At 45.9% G+C, this 20966-nt stretch overlaps 1 protein-coding gene and 1 pseudogene across 1 annotated transcript in view; one reads left to right on the top strand and one right to left on the bottom strand.

The window, feature by feature from the left end:
- The window catches only part of LOC143278232 (calcitonin gene-related peptide type 1 receptor-like), a 58982-nt gene extending 46494 nt beyond the window's left edge, over positions 1 to 12488 (bottom strand). Inside the window, exons 1-5 of the mRNA XM_076583243.1 lie at positions 12482 to 12488; positions 9093 to 9214; positions 6220 to 6311; positions 3052 to 3208; positions 2004 to 2154 (exon numbers count right to left, since the gene is read on the bottom strand). Of these exons, the coding sequence (XP_076439358.1) occupies positions 2004 to 2154; positions 3052 to 3208; positions 6220 to 6311; positions 9093 to 9214; positions 12482 to 12488 (529 nt within the window). The remainder of the gene's footprint in view (positions 1 to 2003; positions 2155 to 3051; positions 3209 to 6219; positions 6312 to 9092; positions 9215 to 12481) is intronic.
- A 171-nt stretch (positions 12489 to 12659) lies between these two features.
- On the top strand, positions 12660 to 15798 carry LOC143278248 (sodium/potassium-transporting ATPase subunit alpha-B pseudogene; annotated as a pseudogene).
- The last annotated feature ends 5168 nt before the right edge of the window (positions 15799 to 20966 follow it).

Consider the following 20966-nt stretch of genomic DNA (forward strand, 5'->3'; position numbering starts at 1 on the left):
TCATGTCAACAATGTCAGGAATAACACTATACTCTATGGAATGTCTTGTGAGTCATAACACTATACTCTATGGAATGTCTTGTGAGTCATGTCAACAATGTCTGGAATATCACTATACCCTATAGAATGTCTTGTCAGTCATGTCAACAATGTCTGGAATACCAATGTAGCCCAAGGAATCTCTTGTCAGTCATATCAACAATGTCAGGAATACCACTTTACCCCACGGAATCTCATGTCAGTCATGTCAACAATGTCAGGAATAACACTATACTCTATGGAATGTCTTGTGAGTCATGTCAACAATGTCTGGAATATCACTATACCCTATGGAATGTCTTGTCCGTCATGTCAACAATGTCTGGAATACCACTGTAGCCCACGGAATGTCTTGTCAGTCATATCAACAGTGTCTGGAATACCACAAAACCCTTTGGAATCATGTCAGTCATGTCAACAATGTCAGGAATATCCCCATCTCCCTATGTTTCCTTGCCTGTCATGTCGACAAAGTCTGGAACACCACTGTGTCGTATGGAATATATTGTCAGTCAACAGTGTCTGGAATTGCACCCCTCGGCACTCAGTGGACCTCTGTCTTTCTCCCAACCACGTGAAAAATGTCTCAATCTGCGGACCTACACATCTACCACCACTACTACTATTACTACTGCCACTGCTACTGTGTAAATGTTGTGTGGTTGGGTGGGTGTGGGTGTGGGTGTGGGAGTGCACTAGATCGTTTGTGAGTGTTTTTAAACTAGCATATTATTATGACTACATGTGCAGTTGCTTGCGTCACGTGAGTGACCATACGTAAGCAGAGGACTGCTCTTTTATATTTATATAATTTTATAAACCTGTTTTTTTAGCAAATGATCAATTTGTTGTCTTCTCGGACAAAAATTATGGAAAAAAAACAACAACCCCAAAACAAACAAACAAAACAAAACAAAACAAAGAAAAGCCAACACACACACACACACACACACACACACACACACACACACACACACACACACACACACACACATACACACACACACACACACACACACACACACACACACACAGTGTGTGTGTGTTGGGGGGGGGGATTCGGAGGGTGTACGCGCGCTTGTGTGTGTGCGTGTGTGTTTTTGTTTTGTTTTGATTGTGTGTGTGTGTGTGTGTGTGTGTGTGTGTGTGTGTGTGTGTGTGTGTGTGTGTGTGTGTGTGTGTGTGATGATCATGATGATCATGATGTATCTTTTCGCTCTCGGCGAATCCCACCTTTTTAGTTTTTAAGTAATAATTCGGGTACCTCTTTGTTTTCTTGTTATTCTCTCTCTCTCTCTCTCGTACTATAAACGACACGAAACGACAGAATATGACAGACACGACACGATATGAAACGAATCGACACGGACGCGACACGATGCAGACACAGATACAGATACAGATACGACACGACACGACACGACACGACACGACACGACACAGAAACAGACACGACACGACACGACACGACACAGAAACAGACACGACACAGAAACAGACACGACACGACACGACACGACACAGAAACAGACACGACACGACACGACACGACACAGAAACAGACACGACACGACACGACACGACACAGAAACAGACACGACACGACATGACATGACACGACACGACAAGACACGACACAGAAACAGACACAGACATACAGACACGAAACGACACGACACAACACGACATGACACAGACACAATACAGACACAACACAAAGACAGCCACAGCCACAGACACTACACAGACTCGACACAGACACGACACGACACGACACGACACAGCCACAGCCACAGCCTCAGACACTACACAGACTCGACACAGACACGACACGACTAGAGTCCACTCGACACTACTCGACTCGATACGACACGACACGACACGACACGACACGACACAGACACGACACGACACGACACAGACATAGACACGACTCGACACAGACACGATACATTCCATCTCACCCCATCCCGAAGCGTAGAGGATGAAGAGTGACTTGGGGGGTCGGAAGGCGTTGCTGATCAGCCGGTGAAGGTAGAAGCCCTCGCAGAACATCCACACGTACGTCGTGCTTTTGAAGTACAGGCGCAGGAAGGCCAGCAGCTTGCAGCCGATCTGGGAAACGAGACAAACAACAACAAAGATGACGTTGGCTCCTTGAATCGTAGCAGTTGCTGCATCATCATCATCATCAGCAGCAGCAGCCTTAGTAGTAGTAATAGTAATAGTAGTAGTAGTAGTAGTGGTAGTAGTAGTAGTATCAGCAGCAGCAGCAACAGCAGTAGTAGTAGTAGTAGTAGTAGTAGTAGTAGTAGTAGTAGTAGTAGTAGTGGTAGTAGTAGTAGCAGCAGCAGCAGCAACAACAGCAGTAGTAGTAGTAGTAGTAGTAGTAGTAGTAGTAGTAGTAGTAGTAGTAGTAATAGTAATAGTAATAGTAGTAGTAGTAGTACCATCAGCAACAGAAGTATTAGTCTTGAGCACAGAAATAGTATTTCATAGCTATCAATGGTTAGATGGTGTACACACACACACACACACACACACACACACACACACACAAACACACACACACACACAAACACACACTCACACACAAACACACACACCCTCCCCCCCTCACCCCCCCCCCCCCACACACACACACTACTCACCCCGTTAGCCATGAGGACGGGCGTTGTGTTGAGGCTGTCAGTGGCCAGACATTGCACCCCTCCCCCCCACACACACATCCACCCCCCACACACACACACACACTGCTCACCCCCTTAGCCATGAGGACAGGCGTGGTGTTGAGGTTGTCACTGGCAGTGCACACACGCACACACGCACACACACGCACGCACACACCCCCACCCACCCCCCCACACACACACACACTGCTCACCCCGTTAGCCATCAGGACGGGCGTGGTGTTGAGGCTGTCACTGGTCAGACAGTGCACACACACACACACACACACACACACACACACCCTACCCACCCCCCCACACCCCCTACACGCACACTACTCACACCGTTAGCCATGAGGACGGGCGTGGTGTTGAGGCTGTCACTGGTCAGACGGTCATGGGTGACGATGACGTCCCACATGATGGACGTGACGTTGGCGAACAGTAGCGCCGTGAAGAAGTTGATGTGCAGGCGGATTCGGTGCTGCTGCCTCAGGGACCTGTTGAAAGCAAAGGAGGTCCGTTGTTATACGATAGGGTAGTGTGGGGTATGGTTAGATATGATAGGGTGACCATATAGGGTAGCGTGAGGTATGGTTAGATATGACAGGGTGACCATATAGGGTAGCGTGAGGTATGGTTAAATATGACAGGGTGATGTTGGAGGGTACGATAGGGTAGTGTGGGGTGTGGATATATATATAGGGTAGCGTGGGGTATGGTAAGGTATGATAGGGTGATCATACAGGTTACGATAGGGTAGCGGGGGATATCGTAAGGTATGATAGGGTGATCATATAGGGTAGCGGGGGGTATGGTAAGGTATGATAGGGTGACCATATAGGGTAGCATGGGGTATGGTAAGGTATGATAGGGTGACTATATAGGGTAGTGTGGGGTATGGTAAGGTATGATAGGGTGACCATAGGGTACGATAGGGTAGCACAGGGTATGGTAAGGCATGATAGGGTGACCATAGATAGTACGATAGGGTAGCGTGGGGTATGGTTAGGTATGACAGGGTGACCATGGATGGTACTATAGGGTAACGCAGGGTAAGGTTAAATCTGATAGGGTGACCATACGGTACAATAGGGTAGCAGGGGGTATGGTTAGGTGCGATATGGTATGGTACGCATGTGGTATGGTGGGGCAGGGTAGGGTAGGGTAGGGCAGGGTAGGATTGTATTGTATTGTATAGATTTGTATTGTATTGTACTGTTTTGTATTGTATTGTATTGTGTAGGGCAAAGTAAAGAAGCATTTCATCGTCAAAATCCCCTTTGATGCGAGTGATGCCAACACGACGGGATACGACACAACACAGTACTACGCAGCCTGACACGAGACGAACTGATATGACACGATACGATATGATACATTTGCAAGGTTGGCAGAATAAGCAGTGAATCTTCCCCCCCTCCCCCAGCTTTCACTCCATACAGATGACTTAAAAAACGTACTTCATCAAAACAAATAGTCATACAGAACGTACTTTAATTAAAACAAATGGTCATACAAAACGTACTTTAATTAAAACAAATGGTAATACAAAACGTACTTTGATTAAAACAAGTAGTCATACAGAACGTACTTCATCAAAACAAATGGTCATACAAAACGTACTTTGATTAAAACAAACGGTCATGATAGAAAAAGAAACTGGAAACGCAAAATAAACAAAAAACAACAACAAAACAACAACAACAACAACAAAAACCCACACACAAACAGATAGACAGAGACCTCCCCCCCCCCCCCAACCCCGCCCTCTTCTCCCCCCCACCAACCCCTCAAGAAAAGGAAATAAAAAGGAGCCAGACAGCAGCCGTGGCGAAGTGGACTGACGACTGGGTGAACGCGGGTTCGAACCCCATTAGAACTGGGGGGGTTTTCGGCCCATGGACGGCTCTCATCCAGAATTAGGCGTTCTGTGGAAACAATGTGGACCGTACAGTCGGCCGACCGACCGACACACACACAGACACACACACAGACACACAGACACAGACACACACACACACACACACACAGAGTCACAGACAGACAGACATACAGACAGACATTCACACACACACACACACACACACACACACACACACACACACACGCAGGCACACACACACACACACGCAGGCACACACACACACACACACACACACACACACATACAGACAGAGACAAACAGAGACAGATAGACAGACAGACACACACACACACACACACACACATGGTTAGACAGACAGAGAGACAGACAGAGACACACAGAGAGACAGAAAGATACAGAGAGACAGACAGAGGAGAGCATTACAACGATTACATGCGTAATTTGAATTACAATTGAATGTTCTTCTAAAAAATGATTCATTTATTGGGAGCAAATCAAGCCGTAATTTTACTAAACAGTCCCTAAAACACTTTTTATCCACATATTCAAAATATTGCTCACACTGAAAACCAGTTTTAAACAGTCTGTAGTTATGATATATATCTTTAGACATTACTGACTCGTCCCACTCCTGCATAAATATATCTTTCATTCTTTGCTTAAATAATGACAAAAATGTTTGCTCACAACCAACGCCTTGTTGCAACCAGACATATCCAAACCCAAGTCTAAATAAAGTATTTTTTACTAAAGACACCCAGCATTTTTTTCCCCTTTCGTCTAAGTTAAACAACATCAAATATGCCTGTCTGGGTAATCGTTGCACATTCATATTCAGCAACCTTAACCAGTACTTGATACACCTTGTTGCACTATTTATATATAGTGGATAACGTCCTAATTCGCCGTATGCAAACTTGTTTGGTACTCTAAGTGTTATGTTCAAAAAACGTTTACATGCAAAGGAATGAACTTTCTCAATATTATCAAGTCTGTTAAGACCCCACATCTCAGAAGCGTACAAAAGAATGGGTTGTACCTGAGCATCGAATATTTTGAAAAAACATCCTTTGGAAATATCATTCAGCTTCGTTATATATTTTATACAGTCAATGCATGCATGTTTGCCTTTTGCTGCTAAAATCCCTACTCCTTTGTTTATACTCATTTTTGTTGTAAAAACAAACCCTAGATAATTATATTCATTCACTACTTCTAGAGCATTTCCATCGAGATTCCACTTTTCATATCTTCCCCAAAAGCCACCTTTTCGAAAAACCATCACTTTAGTCTTGTCAGTATTTACATTCAAGAAGAGTGTTTTACATGCATTATTCAGAATATTAATTTGATTTTGCAGACCAATCGCAGTGTTAGATAGCAGTACAATATCATCTGCGAACAGAAGAATGAACAACTCTAATAAATTAGGCAAAAACAGGAGAGAGAGAGAGAGAGAGAGAGAGAGAGAGAGAGGACAGAGACAGAGACAGAGAGAGAAAGGGAGACAGACAGGCAGACAGACAAACAGAGAGAGAGAGAGACAGACAGACACAGAGAGACAGACACAGAGAGGGAAAGAGAAACAGACAGAGAGACAGACAGAGAGACAGAGAGACTGGCCTGTAGACGAGGAAGATGAGCAGGGCAGGGACCAGGAAGAGGATGCTGCAGGCGTTACACCCCAGGGCCAGGTACACTGAAGTCACGAGCCGCTGGAACCGCACACCATGCACACACACACACACACACACACACACACACACACACACACACACACACACACACACACACACACACACACACACACACACACACACACACACACACACACACACACACACACACACACACACACACACACACACACACACACACACACACACACACACACACACATGATTGAGAAGAGAGGAACATGGAAAGTAGTGATTATTTTTGGCGTGGGTTGGGTGGGTGAGATGATGGATTTTCGTCTAAAATCATAAATATGATAGACGTTAAGCAAAAGAACACACACACACACACACACACACACACACACACACATGCAGGCCCCCCCCTCCCCCACCCACACACACGCGCGCGCGCACGTACACACGCATGCACGCACACACAAAAACACACGCATACACATACACGGATACATACATACGCGCACTCCCCCACCCCAACACAAACACACAAGTACGCACACGCATAAAAAACAGTGAACACTCAAACAATATCAACAACAACAACAAACACCTATTACAAATGCAACATCCAAACGTATTAAGTCTGTTTAAAAAAAAAATGATAATAATAAAATAAACGTTAAATGTAACGCAGCATTTTACAGCCGTGAATTTAATTTCACCGTCTTGGGCTCGGCATTGGAAGACCTGGCCGAATCCTCTCCTTCCACCGTTTTAACCTTCCCCGACTGAAGTCATGTACGGTTCAAACCTGGATTGAGTGAGGGAAATCGATTCAAACCTGGATTGAGTGAGGGAAATCGATTCCAACCTGGACTGAGTGAGGGAAATCGATTCCAACCTGGATGGAGTGAGGGAAATCGATTCAAACCTGGATGGAGTGAGGGAAATCGATTCCAACCTGGATGGAGTGAGGGAAATCGATTCCAACCTGAAGTGATAGAAATCGATTCAAACCTGGATGGAGTGAGGGAAATCGATTCAAACCTGGATGGAGTGAGGGAAATCGATTCCAACCTGGATGGAGTGAGGGAAATCGGAATAAAGTGCCTTTCCCAACGACACAACATCATACCGGAACTCGATCTCGAACGCTGATCACTGGTGTTAATACCGGATCAGGAGCCAGTCGCATTGCTCGGACGGAAGAGCCTAGTATGGTCGTAGCCCGCCACTAACTGTGTGTAGTATGGAACTGACCAATGGCGTAGTTCGGTCAACGTAGGCATTTAGTCACGTGTAACTGTCAAAAAGTTAGAACCAAGCAGTACAACTAACTCCAGAAGTCTAACGTCAACCTAACTTTTTTTGCCAAGGTGCCTCTTTAAAACGTGTTGCTCCTATTTTATTATTATTATTTTTTTAGCAAGTCTCCCAAGTTCGCACTGCTTCTCTCCCTCTCTCTCTCTCTCTCTCTCTCTTTCACAGAATGGATGACGGGCGCAATAGCTGAGTGGTTAAAGCGTTCGACTTTCAATCTGACGGTCCCGGGTTCGAATCTCGGTAACGGGGCCTCGTGGGTAAAGGGTGGAGATTTTTCCGATCTCCCAGGTCAACATAGGTGCAGACCTGCTGGTACCTGAACCCCCTTCGCGTGTGTATACGCAAGCAGAATATCAAATACGCACCATTAAAGATCTTGTAATCCATGTCAGCGTTCGGTGGGTTATGGAAACAAGAACATACTGGGTATGCACACCCCCGAAAGCGGAGTATGGCTGCCTACACTGCGGTGTAAAAACGGTCACACGAACACGTAAAAACCCACTCGTGTACATACGAGTGAACGTGGGAGTTGCAGCCCACGAACGCAGAAGAAGAAGGCAGAATGGATCGCAACAGAGTAAAAAGATTAATTTTTGTTTTGACCTTTCCTTTTGATACGTCTCTGGATCACAGCCTCCAAACTTGTTCAGACTTTTGCCTTATAATTCGCTCTGTCATCTTCATTTATTGTAGTTTTTCAGTTCTCTCTCTCTCTCTCTCTCTCTCTCTCTCTCTCTCTCTCTCTCTCACACACACACACACACACACACACACACACACGCACATGCCGTCAAACTACTATCTATCTATCTATCTATCTGAGCATTTACATGATGTTTTTTGCCATCTGCTATTTCAACGAAACTTGTTTACGAGGTTACCTTTTGTTGCAACACACACAGGGTCACTGTGTTCCTGGTTGCCAAGACATATGTTCCTTCTGACTACGTCTTCTTCTTTCCTTCCTTCTTTCTTTCTTCTTCGTCTTTATCTTTTATATTTTGTGTCGTTAAATGTCGTTGAATTTATTTATGTAAGCTTATCTATTATTTATTCACTTTTTTTTTTTCTCAAGGCCTGACTAAGCGCGTTGGGTTACGCTGCTGGTCAGGCATCTGCTTGGCAGATGTGGTGTAGCGTACATGGATTTGTCCGAACGCAGTGACGCCTCCTTGAGCTACTGAAACTGAAACTAAATGGGCAGAATTGAAAAAAAAAAGGCCTTCACTGCGCCTAATTCTTTACCCATTAAAGATTCAATCAATCAATCAATCAATCGATCAATATTCTTCTTCTTCTTCTCCTCCTACATTATCATCATCATTATCTGCTTCTTCTTCTTCTCCTCCTCCTCCTTCATCATCATCATCACCATCTTCTTCTTCTTCTTCTCCTCCTCCTCCATCATCATCATCATCATCTTCTTCTTCTTTTTCTCCTTCTCCTCCTTCATCATCATCATCAATCATCATCATCATCTTCTTCTTCTCATCTGTTTAAACTAACCTCGTCAGGTGACGCTGTGTGACTCACCTGTTTGTCCACACAGGTGGTGTAGTCAGTCCACTCCACCCATTTCCCCTGGGAGCCGTTCAGGCCTGGCTGGTAACGTGAGAACCACGTGCCGTTGGGCTGGCACGTCTTCTTACCGTAACCTGATACAGACAACGCAACACGTCATGTTTCGGTGTTTGATTGCTTCCAGGTCTAAGTGGATTATCACTTCTCTCATTTTGTTGATGATATTGTTGTTATTGTTGATGATGTTGTTGTTGTTGTTGAATATTATATGGTGACGAGTGTCTTGGTTGTAAAGGTAATGTTGACAATGATGACGGCAACGACAACGATGATGATAGATAATGATAATAATAATAATAGTAATAGTGATAATAATAATAATAATAATAATAATAATAATAATGTGGTTCGTCCGTCGGGATCGACGAGGACCATCTAGTCATCCTGGGGGTGGGTGGGTTGGGCTCTGTGGGTGCGCAGATGACTGATCAGGCAAATCCGCGCCCGGAAGGTTCTGACGCAGTGTGGACAGGGGATGGTGGCGGCTGTCGAGGACTTGCTCTGCTGCAGCGATTCTGTTGGCCTCACAGGATTTGGCGCCATTGTGAACAGCTGAACGCCACTTTGGTCTGTCCATTGCATTCAGCTCCCATGTGTCGTGGCTGATGTTGAAGGCCTTCAGAGAAGCTTTCAGAATGTCTTTGAAGCGCTTCTTTTGGCGTCCATGGGAGCGCTTGCCATGTTGGAGTTCGCCGTACAGCAGTTTCTTGGGGAGCCGGTGGTCTGGCATGCGAACTACATGGCCTGCCCAGCACAGCTGGGCCTGCATCAAGATGGTGCAGATGCTGGGCAAGTTTGCACGAGTGAGCGCCTCTGTGTCAGGGATCTTCTCTTGCCACTTTATGCCGAGAAGTTTTCTGAGGCTGGTGGTGTGGAAGTGGTTCAGCTTTTTGGCGTGGCGTTTGTAGACCGTCCATGATTCACATCCATAGCGCAGTGTGGTGAGAACTATGGCCTTGTATACTTTGAGCTCCGTCTCCAGGATGATACCTCTCCTGTTCCAAACGTTCTTATGGAGTCTGCCGAAGGCAGCGCTGGCTTTGGCGAGTCTGGCATTCACCTCGTCGTCGATGACAACTGTGCGAGAGAGTGTACTGCCCAGGTATGTGAACTTGTCCACCGCGTTCAGTCGTTGCCCGTTGATGAAGATGTTTGGTTCAACGTAAGGCTTTCCTGGCGCTGGCTGGTGCATCACCTCAGTCTTCTTTGTGCTGATTGTGAGGCCAAAGTTGTCACAGGCAGCAGAGAACTTGTCGACGCTGTGTTGCATGTCAGCTTCAGAGGCAGCGTTGAGAGCGCAGTCATCAGCAAACAGGAAGTCATTGACGGTGTCTGTCCTCACCTTGGTTTTTGCTTGAAGCCTCCTGAGGTTGAATAGTGAGCCATCTGTGCGGTATGCCAATGCCTACGTCAGCGTCTCTGAAGGCATCTGTCAGCATGGCTAAAACATGAGACTGAACAGAGTGGGGGCAAGAACACACCCTTGCTTGACTCCGTTGGAGACAGGGAATGGTTCTGAAGTCTCTCCGTTGTCTTGGACTCGGGCCAACATCCCATCGTGTAGTTGCTGTTTGATGGTGATGAACTTTCTGGAACATCCGTACTTCGCCATGATTCTCCAAAGGCCATCTCTGCTAACAGTATCGAAGGCCTTGGTCAGATCGACATAAGTGGAGTAAAGGTCGGCGTTCTGTTCCTGACACTTCTTCTGGAGCTGCCTGGCAGCAAACACCATGTCGATAGTCCCGCGTTCTTTCCGGAAGCCACACTGGCTCTCTGGTAGGAGACCTTGCTCAAGGTGCGCTATGAGACGGTTGAGTAGCACTCTGGCCAGAGTCTTGCCTGCGACGGACAGCAGGGATATTCCACGATGGTTGTTACAGGCCTGATTTCCTTTGCGCTTGTACAGGTGTATGATGGAAGCGTCTTTGAAGTCCTGTGGAACTGCCTCATACTGCCAGATGAGCTGGAACAGCTGATGAAGCCTCTCAGTCAGTGCCATACCACCTTCTTTGTAGACCTCAGCTGGAATGGAGTCTGAGCCAGGGGTTTGGCCATTGGATAGCAGACGGATAGCTTTCTGGGTCTCCTCCAAAGTTGGAATGGCATCCAACGACTCACTGACTGGCACCTGAGGGAATCGGTCGATGGCTTCATCATTGATGGTAGAAGGGCGGTTCAGACCATCTCTCAAGGATCCCGTCCTTGTCAGTGATTAGGGTAGAACCATCAGCACTGAGGAGTGGAGCAGATCCGGAGGTGGTGGGACCGTAGACTTCTTTCAGGCCGTTATAGAAGTTCTTCATGTCGTTCCTGTCTGCAATAATAATAACAATAACAACAACAACAGAAGCAGAAACAACAATGATGATAATGATAAAGACAAGAACAATAATAAACTTGCGCTGAATTTTTTTTTTCTGCAGGTAAAAATCAAATCGCTTTCACACTAGTCCTTCACACGAACACAAAACTCGATTCAGAAGGAGGACAGGCAAAACTTACCGTACGTAAACAGAAAGCTAGATAAACTATTGACCGGAGACGGGGAGGGTCGGCGGAGTAGGGGAATATTTTCAAAAAGAGGAAAGTTTTAAAATTTTATTTATTTATTTATAATTATTTATTAAAAAAAATAAAGACCAGGCTTGTACGAGGTGAGCGCAGAGATTTGACGAAACGAAAGAGGGAGCTTGTTGCAAGTGTTCTTAGGTCCAAAGAACAGTGGCGGCCTGATGTGTAACACACACACACACACACACACACACACACACACACACACACACACACACGTACGTCTACAGTTGACCGTTTTGTTTTGTTTTAATTTTTTTTTTACATGTCGGCTTTCCCTTTCCTCATGTATAGTTCACCACTAGCCCTTTGGCCTCTGTCTGTCTCTGTTTCTTTCTCATGTCTATTTACTGGCTCCATGAAGTAAAGGGAGGAGCTGAGAGAAGTTCAAGTAAAAATTGGCATCTTGTTCTATTTCACAGATTTCGTTGTTGTTTTTCAAAACCCATTACACAGGATTTGTAATCTTTAACTAAAGATTTGACATTTCTGTCCGTGTAAAACAAAACAGAACAAAACAACAACAAAAACCCAAAAAGAACGGGTAGAATAGATCTGACTTACTGTTTAATATTAAGCATTTTCATATCATACAAACTTTTTTTCGAAGAAAGCTCGTTTGGTGCTTTTTAATTATTATCTTTTTAATTTTTGTTCCGATTGCTTATAGCATATCAACTCAAACGAGATTAAAATCCACATTTTTTTGTTGTGCGGTTAAACGTCCTGTAATCAGTTTATGACGTTGTTATAGAATTATTTGATACGAAACATCCGTTTACGTTTTGTTTTCGTCTTACAAGGCAGTTCGTGTTCACACAGCGGCGAAGAAGGAAGGAGTCTCTTTGGAAAACATTGATAACGCAAAACACTTAACGTTCACTGTCATCAGGCTTCTGTTGTGTTTTTTAGTTTTCTCAGCGCAAGGGTTCTGATTGTTGCGCAATGGCTGACGGCGGCAAGCCTTGGACCAGAATGAGATTTAGAGCAAGTAGACTGATACGTTCCCGCTTTGAGGACAACAACGAGGCCACTCGGAACTCCAGTAACAGCGATGTGGACGTTGTGAACCCGGGCAAGAAGAGAGAGAACAGGAAGAGGATGCAGAGGGCCAGGCTGGATGACCTGAAGAAGGAGGTGCAGATGGACGACCACAAGATTCCCCTGGAGGAGTTGTACTCACGGCTGGGCACAAATCCCGACACAGGTCTGACATCCAGCAGAGCGTGGGAACTTCTCAAACGGGATGGCTTCAACGAGCTGACGCCTCCCCAAACCACGCCGGCGTGGATCAAGTTCCTTAAACAGCTGTTCGGAGGATTCTCTCTCTTGCTGTGGACAGGCGCCATCTTGTGCTTCGCTGCCTACGGCATACAGGCGTCAAGTGGTGACGACCTACCCGAAGACAATCTGAGCCTTGGTATTGTGTTGAGTATCGTGGTGATCGTGACGGGAGTGTTCACCTATTACCAGGAAGCCAAGTCTTCAAGGATCATGGAGTCCTTCAAGAACCTGGTTCCGCAATTTGCGGTCGTGGTGCGTGACGGCGAGAACAAGACGGTGAAGGTGGAGGAGCTGCTGGTGGGGGACATCGTGGACTGCTCGTTCGGTGACCGGATCCCCGCCGACCTGCGCGTCATCCGTGCCAACTGCTTCAAGGTGGACAACTCCTCGCTGACGGGAGAATCCGAGCCACAAAGCAGAACAGCCGAGTTCACCAGTGAGAAGCCCTTGGAAAGTTCCAACCTCTGCTTCTTCTCCACCTGTGCTGTGGACGGGACGTGTCGCGGGGTGGTGGGCCGGACAGGGGACAGCACTGTGATGGGGCGGACCGCCCACCTGGCTTCCGACCCGAGGGTGGGTGACACGCCCATCGTCAAGGAGATCGCTCACTTCATCCACATCATCACCGCCGTTGCTGTGTTTCTCGGCGTGTCCTTTGTCATCATCTCTTTCATCATGGGCTACGCGTGGATAGACGCCATGGTCTTCCTCAGCGGCATCATCGTGGCCAACGTTCCGGAGGGGCTGCTGGTCACGGTGACTGTGTGCCTGACCCTCACAGCGCAACGCACGGCCAGCAGGAATTGCCTGGTCAAACACCTGGAGGCTGTGGAAACCCTGGGCTCCACGTCCACCATCTGTTCCGACAAGACGGGAACCTTGACGCAGAACCGCATGCGCGTGGCCCACTTGTGGTTTGACAACGAATGCAGCAAGTTGACACCAACCCTAATCAACCAGCCCCTCCTTCACTAGCACTGACCCCACATGGTTAGCCCTGTCGCGGATCATCATGCTGTGCAACCGTGCGGAGTTCAAAAGCAACCAAGAAGATGTCCCTATACTTCGGAGAGAGTGCAAAGGCGATGCTTCTCAATCCGCTCTGTTGAAATTTGCAGAACTCTGTATTGGCTGCGTCGCAGAATATCGAAATCGCAACCAGAAGAAAATAGAAATCCCCTTCAACTCTTCAGATAAGTACCAGGTGTCTATCCATGAAACCGAAGACCCCGACGATCCCCGCTACCTGTTAGTAATGAAGGGAGCCCCCGAAATAATGCTGAATCGATGCTGCACTGAACTGCTCTGTGGGCAGGACCAACCATTGGATGACAACTTCAAGAAACTGTTCAACACCGTCTACCAGAATCTAGGAGGGCGGGGTGTGCCGGCTTTCTGTGACTGCCTTCTGCCCAGTGACCAGTTCCCCCCAGGCATCGTGTCTGACCCCGACAACGTCATCTTTCCTCTCACTGGTCTGCGGTTCGTGGGTCTGCTGTCTCTGCTGGACCCGCCCCGTCCCGCGGTCCCCGAGGCTGTGGCCGAGTGCCGCAATGCGGGCATCAAGGTCATCATGGTGACGGGCTACCACCCCATCACCGCCAAGGCCATTGCCAAGGGCGTGGGGATCATTTCTGAGGGCAGCCTCACTGTGGAGGACATCGCAGAGCAGGAGGGAATCCCTGTGAACGAGGTGGACCCCTTGAATGCCAGGGCTGCGGTAGTGTGTGGGGGTGATTTGAATGGCATGACATCCGCGCAGATTGACAGGTTGCTGTGCACCCATCCTGAGGTCGTGTTTGCGCGTACCTCCCCCCAGCAGAAACTGAAAATCGTGGAGGGCTGTCAGCGACAGGAGCAGATCGTGGCTGTCACTGGGGATGGCGTCAATGACTCGCTTGCCTTGAAGAAGGCGGACATCGGCGTGGTCGTGGGCATCAACGGCAGTGACGTGAGTGAACAGGCTGCCGACATGATCTTGCTGGACGACAACTTCGTTTCCATCGTCACTGGCGTTGAAGAAGGACACCGGATCTTTGACAACCTGAAAAAGTCCATTGCCTACACCCTTTCCTCCAACATCCCAGAAATCACCCCATTCCTTATGTTTATCGTGCTGAACATCCCTCTTCCTCTGGGTACCATCACAATCCTGTTGATAGACCTAGGCACGGACATGCTGCCCGCCATCTCTCTGGCCTATGAGAAAGCGGACAGCGACCTCATGAGACGTCCCCCCCGTGATCCGCACGGAGACAGACTGGTGAACAGCAGGCTCATCGCCATGTCCTACGGTCAGATCGGCATGATCCAGATGTGTGCTGGCTTCTTCACCTACTTCACCATCATGGGACAGAACGGCTTCCTGTATTACCGCCTCCTGGGCATCCGCTTGGACTGGGATTCCAAGAAGGTGAACGGCCTGAAGGATTCCTACGGACAGGAGTGGACTTACGAGCAGAGGAAGGAGCTAGAGTACACGTGTCAAACGGGTTTCTTCGTGTCCATCGTGATGGTTCAGTGGGGCGATCTGATCATCTGCAAGACCCGGCGCCTCTCGCTGTTCCAGCGAGGCATGACCAACCACTACCTGACCTTCTCGCTCTTCCTCGAGACGGCGCTGGCCGTCTTCTGCTACTGCCCGGGCGTGGGCCCGGCCATCACGGTTTACCCTCTGCGCTTCACCTGCTGGCTCACGCCCCTGCCCTTCACTTTCGCCATCCTCCTTTACGACGAGACCCGCAAGTTCATCTTGCGACGGAACCCCGGCGGCTTTGTGGAGCGGGAAACATATTACTAGTGGCTTTTTATATATCATTATTTGGGTTTTGGTTTGTTTTGTTCTATTCATTTTTTTCTTTACAACGGATTTGGTGTGAGGAAAATGGATCAGTCCGCACGCTCTGACCTCTCCTTGAAACTGAAACTGATGCGGACTCGTGCCTGTCACTGACATTTTGTTTCCTTTAAGGCGGGACACGGCAGTGCAAAAAGAGACCAAAATGATTTTTCATTATTTGGGTTTTTGATAGATTTTGATTCTTGAACATCTCTTCTATCATATGCATAAGTTTTTCCACTGTAAAGATGTCTTTAACAATGAAAAAATTGCCAATAAAGATTGCTTGCTGAATCACGAAAGTGTTTATTAATATTTTTTTGTTCAATTTCGACGCAAGTCGTCAAGTTTCTGGCCTTGACAACATACCTTGGACTTGCTCAATGATGAGTAAACCTACAACCATGAGACTGCATGATTGTTTTATGACATGTTATTTAAGTTTTGTCACGAGTATGTACGAAAATATTCTCTGGGTTTTAATTCATAGCAGTTCCAAACTTTTTACCCATTGTACATTTTGAGGATTTCGCAATACCCATAATTTAAAAAATTCATAAAAAGTACAATAATTGAAGAATCAACACAACCGCACGTGAAAATGAAGATAATGTCATTGTGTATCAAGTCCACAGAACAGAAAGTGTCTGCATGCATCACATGGACCACAAACCCGATTTCTTTGATACATCGTTTGGCGGCCATTTTGATTTGTTTTCATAGCGACGGGTATTCATAGAAATCTAAGAACACTTTTTTGTGATCCACAAGTGATGATACCACCTAGTAGACGAAAAAAGGAGAGATATAGTCGGAGAGAAAAAAAATGTTATTTGACTGATGTGTCTGGCATGTTTTTATCTCCACCAGGCACCACATATCGATATACATTCCTTGCTCACTACACCACAAAACAACAATAGCATGTGCACCCCTTAAAGAAAACCACAAAAAAATTACAAATGATGTACAAATTTCTATATTGTTAACAAAGTTTTGGAGAAAAAAAAATAACAGTATTCACGACAAGAAGCAAAAGAGACGAGCGTTTCTTACACACAAGTTAAGCAAGGATCTCGCGAGACACGCTTGGCAGGTGCATTTCTTTTGTCCAGTTCGCGGCAAGAGTGGCTGAAATCTCGCCATTCAAGGCAAGGCAGCCTTCAGACCAACTTTGCCGCGAGGTAAGCGTAAAATCCACTTCACGCCTTCTATGGTACTTCTCACCCTCGCCACTTGCTTTCTCGCCACATGCACGCAAGCGCGCTCGCGATTAAGAACCATGTCTCTGGTTACGTCGTATGGTGTAATTTTTTCCGGACGTCACTGACATACTACTACCACGACTACTACTAATACATCGTTTTTCTATGGCGCGATATCCAGCACCCGTGCTACTCAAAGCGCCTCACATCATCCAGTTGACTATAAACATGCCTTTAAAAAAAACCAACATATCAACCGCTCTCTGACAATAGAAAACATCCAGTGTGTTCATATGAATCAAACAGCACATTTCAGAGATGAATCAAATTATAAAAGGTATGAAGTAAATAGGGCTCAGATTAAAACAAAATGCATTTCATAGAACACACACACACACACATACACACACACACACACACACACACACACACACACACGTCCCTCCTTCACAGACGCACGCACACACACACACACAAACACACATATCCCTCCCTCACAGACACACACACACACACACACACACACACACACACGTCCCTCCCTCACACACAAACACACACACACACACACACACACACACACACACACACCAACGCAAAGTAGACTGTGAAAACACTGACAGTCAGTAACACGCAATCGACTTCCTCATCTGTCAAATCTGCCAAGACTGCCGGGCAAGCCAGCAAGAACACGCGGGGGGGGGGGGAAAACAGAAACGCCCACAGCACGAGCACGTCACGAGACCGTCACGCCGCAGACGAAACAGATCGAGTGGTCAGTCAAGGGGAGTCATCCCGATACGCACGATACCCGAATGCCTTATCACGCTTCGCACAGATATTCCCGATTCGCCTATTGTCAATTCGCCTATTTCCTATACGTCTGGCACTAAATTATTGGTGATCCCGTGTCTCCTTTTCCCCAGTTCGCCCACATTCGCCTCTGTGTGTGTGTGTGTGTGTGTGTGTGTGTGTGTGTGTGTGTGTGTGTGTGCATGAGTGCGTGCGTGCGTGCGTGTGTGTGTGTGTGTGTGTGTGCCTGAGTGCGTGCGTGCGTGCGTGTGTGTGTGTGTGTGTGTGTGTGTGTGTGCGTGCGTGCGTGTGTGTGTGTGTGTGTGTGTGTGTGTGTGTGTGTGTGTGTGTGTGCCTGAGTGCGTGCGTGTGTGTGTGTGTGTGTGTGTGTGTGTGTGTGTGTGTGTGTGTGTGTGTGCCTGAGTGCGTGTGTGCGTGCGCGCGCGCGCGCGTGTGTGTGTATGTGTGTGCCTGAGTGCGTGCGTGCGTGCGTGCGTGTGTGTGTGTGTGTGCGAGATAGAGATAGAGATAGATAGATAGATAGAGAGAGAGAGAGAGAGAGAGAGAGAGAGAGAGAGAGAGAGAGAGAGAGAGAGATTTCATGCCTGCATGCGTACATGCGTTTTCCCTGAGCCCTGTTTCTATTTCTATTTCATGTGGGAACCCATTCCAGGGTAGGAAGGGAAGGCTTGAGGAACGTAGATCTGCCATTGCGTTTAGGAGCTGGTTAGGAGGAATTCCACAAGCCATGTGTTGACCTGCAGTCTTCGAAGGAATTAGATACCTGCTTCTGCGACAGAGAAAGAACTGAACGCCTGGTTTTACCCACGTCCACGCCGTCAGCTCCTTTTGCCGCCAGCTCAAAAGCATTCGGGTTTTTTGTTTGTTTGTTTGTTTTTCTGTTGCTTTTATGATCGCTTTCTATTCAACTGTCGAACAGGGTCGTGTGAACTTCTTTTCTGTAAAAACAATTTTTAGATATTTTGTAAAGACATGTATACAATATACAGAAAGAGCTTGAACAAACTTTAACTTCCAATGAGCATCAAAAGAAAAGAAAAAGAGAGATTGATTAACTAACTACTTGACCAATAATTGAATCAATCGATTAATGTTGACAATAACAATGTAGTAATCATAGTTATAGTGCCTCCAGAGAGAGAGAGAGAGAGAGAGAGAGAGAGAGAGAGAGAGAGAGAGAGAGCCTAGTTTTCTCTTTCAGACACTGTAATTGTGTGCGGGGTCATTGTGTGTGTGTTTATGTTTTTTCTTCTTTCGTGTTGCATGATATTGAAAACGATGGATTATGCCATTGGGAAGATCTGTTATAAGGAAATGGAAAAAAAAGGAAATGAAAATAAAGAAGAGAGAGGAAAAAAAAGATAACAGAAAGAAAGGAGAAAAATGATGACGGAAGAAAAAGAACGAAAAAAAAAACCGAAAAAAAACCCCAAAAACGAATAAAAAAAAAAGAGAGAAAGAAAAAAAGGAAAAAAAAGGGGAAAAAACCCCAAAAAAAACCCAACCCAAAAAACAAAAAAAACCCAACAAAACAATGTAGTAATGGTGATTATATAGCTACAACATTTGTAGAGAAGTAGTAGCAGTAGTTGTAGTAGTGGTAGTAGTAGCAGCAGGGAACTGTGAACTTCTCCTGCGTACAGACATGACAGAGAGGAATGAAGAGAAATGGTTGCCAGATCGTCAGTGGCCACGGTGGCCCAACGGCCTACGGGACAGAAGAAGTACAGGCAATAAACCAGTCTTGACTTTTGAGTCTTGACCGCCCTTTGAGTCGTGAGTCGGGATCATGGTGAAAGCTTTTTTGACTTGGATAACGGGTCATGTGCTAAGAAATAACTGAAGAGACCGTTAGTTCCAATCCGGTGAAAAGAAGAGTTTTTCAAGTTTTTAGAGTTAAGCATGCGCGTGAATGACTGGTGCGATAGCGCTTTGATTTGTCTCTGCACAAGATTCAGCGCTATACAAATATAATAATAATTATGATCATTTAAGAAGAGAACGAATACATGCATTCTGCTTAAGTCAGTTTGCTATCCCAAACGTATTTCATGGTTTCCCTTCTCTTGTCAATTCAATGAAAATGGATCTCATGATCGAATCACTGTTTATTTACAGGTTACAAAATGTAAAATACCACAGAACAGTGTCATTGAACTAGGTCATGTCTACGGCTGTTACTCATTTGAATATGTACACATCAGAGAGACCAATGACGATTACGACAATGACGACAATGATACACCTGAAGAACGACAATGACGACAATGATAACAGTAATACACCCGAAGAACTTTAAAACATGTAGGACTTCTTGCGAACATTTCTGAGTTCCATGACAACAACCCATTATCCAAAGCCCATATAGGCTACAAATAAATAAATACATAAACGAATGCATAATTGAATAAATAAATAGATAAACAAACGAACAAATAGGTAAATAAATGAATAGATAAATAAATAAATAATGAATAAATAAATGCCACGCGTTTATGTGCAAACAGCAGAAGTAAAATATCACCCAAGGACCCTTGGCCTGATCGATCCAGCTCTGTCAAAAACAAGTAGTCTCCCCTGATACCACGGAAACGGAAGAAGAAAGATGAGCCAGCCAGATCTGAGGCGTTGGGGAAAGTAAGGGGGTCATAGGTCATTCTGTTAGCCATACATCACTGCTCGCAGTGTGAGAGACAAAGATCTTATTCTTTTTCACCTCTGTTTGAGGCAAAGATTCAGAAATCCATTCTACAAATTGCAAAATTTCAAGATAAATAGTAGAAAATATACAAAAATGAACAAAAAAGAACAGCACAGCTGAGATTCGGTGAAAATAGTTGGTTTTTTTTTGTTGGGGTTTTTTGTTTTTGTTTTTTTGGTCAAAAGTGCATTTTTCAACAAGGGCGTCATTGTCTCTTTCATATCATTTTTCTTGTATGTAAATTGTTGGGTTTTTTTTTTATCGATTCTCATAAAAACGTAAAATTTTGTCGATTCATACCATCCACATATCATATGTAGTAGCTATCAAAGAAAAGCCAGCTGGATCATATGCGGGTCCAACTGAACAGAGGACTACGCAATTCTTTTTTTTTTCCCGAATAATGCACA

Source organism: Babylonia areolata, chromosome 2, assembly GCF_041734735.1.
Source record: "Babylonia areolata isolate BAREFJ2019XMU chromosome 2, ASM4173473v1, whole genome shotgun sequence".
Taxonomy (NCBI): Eukaryota; Metazoa; Mollusca; class Gastropoda; order Neogastropoda; family Buccinidae; genus Babylonia; species Babylonia areolata.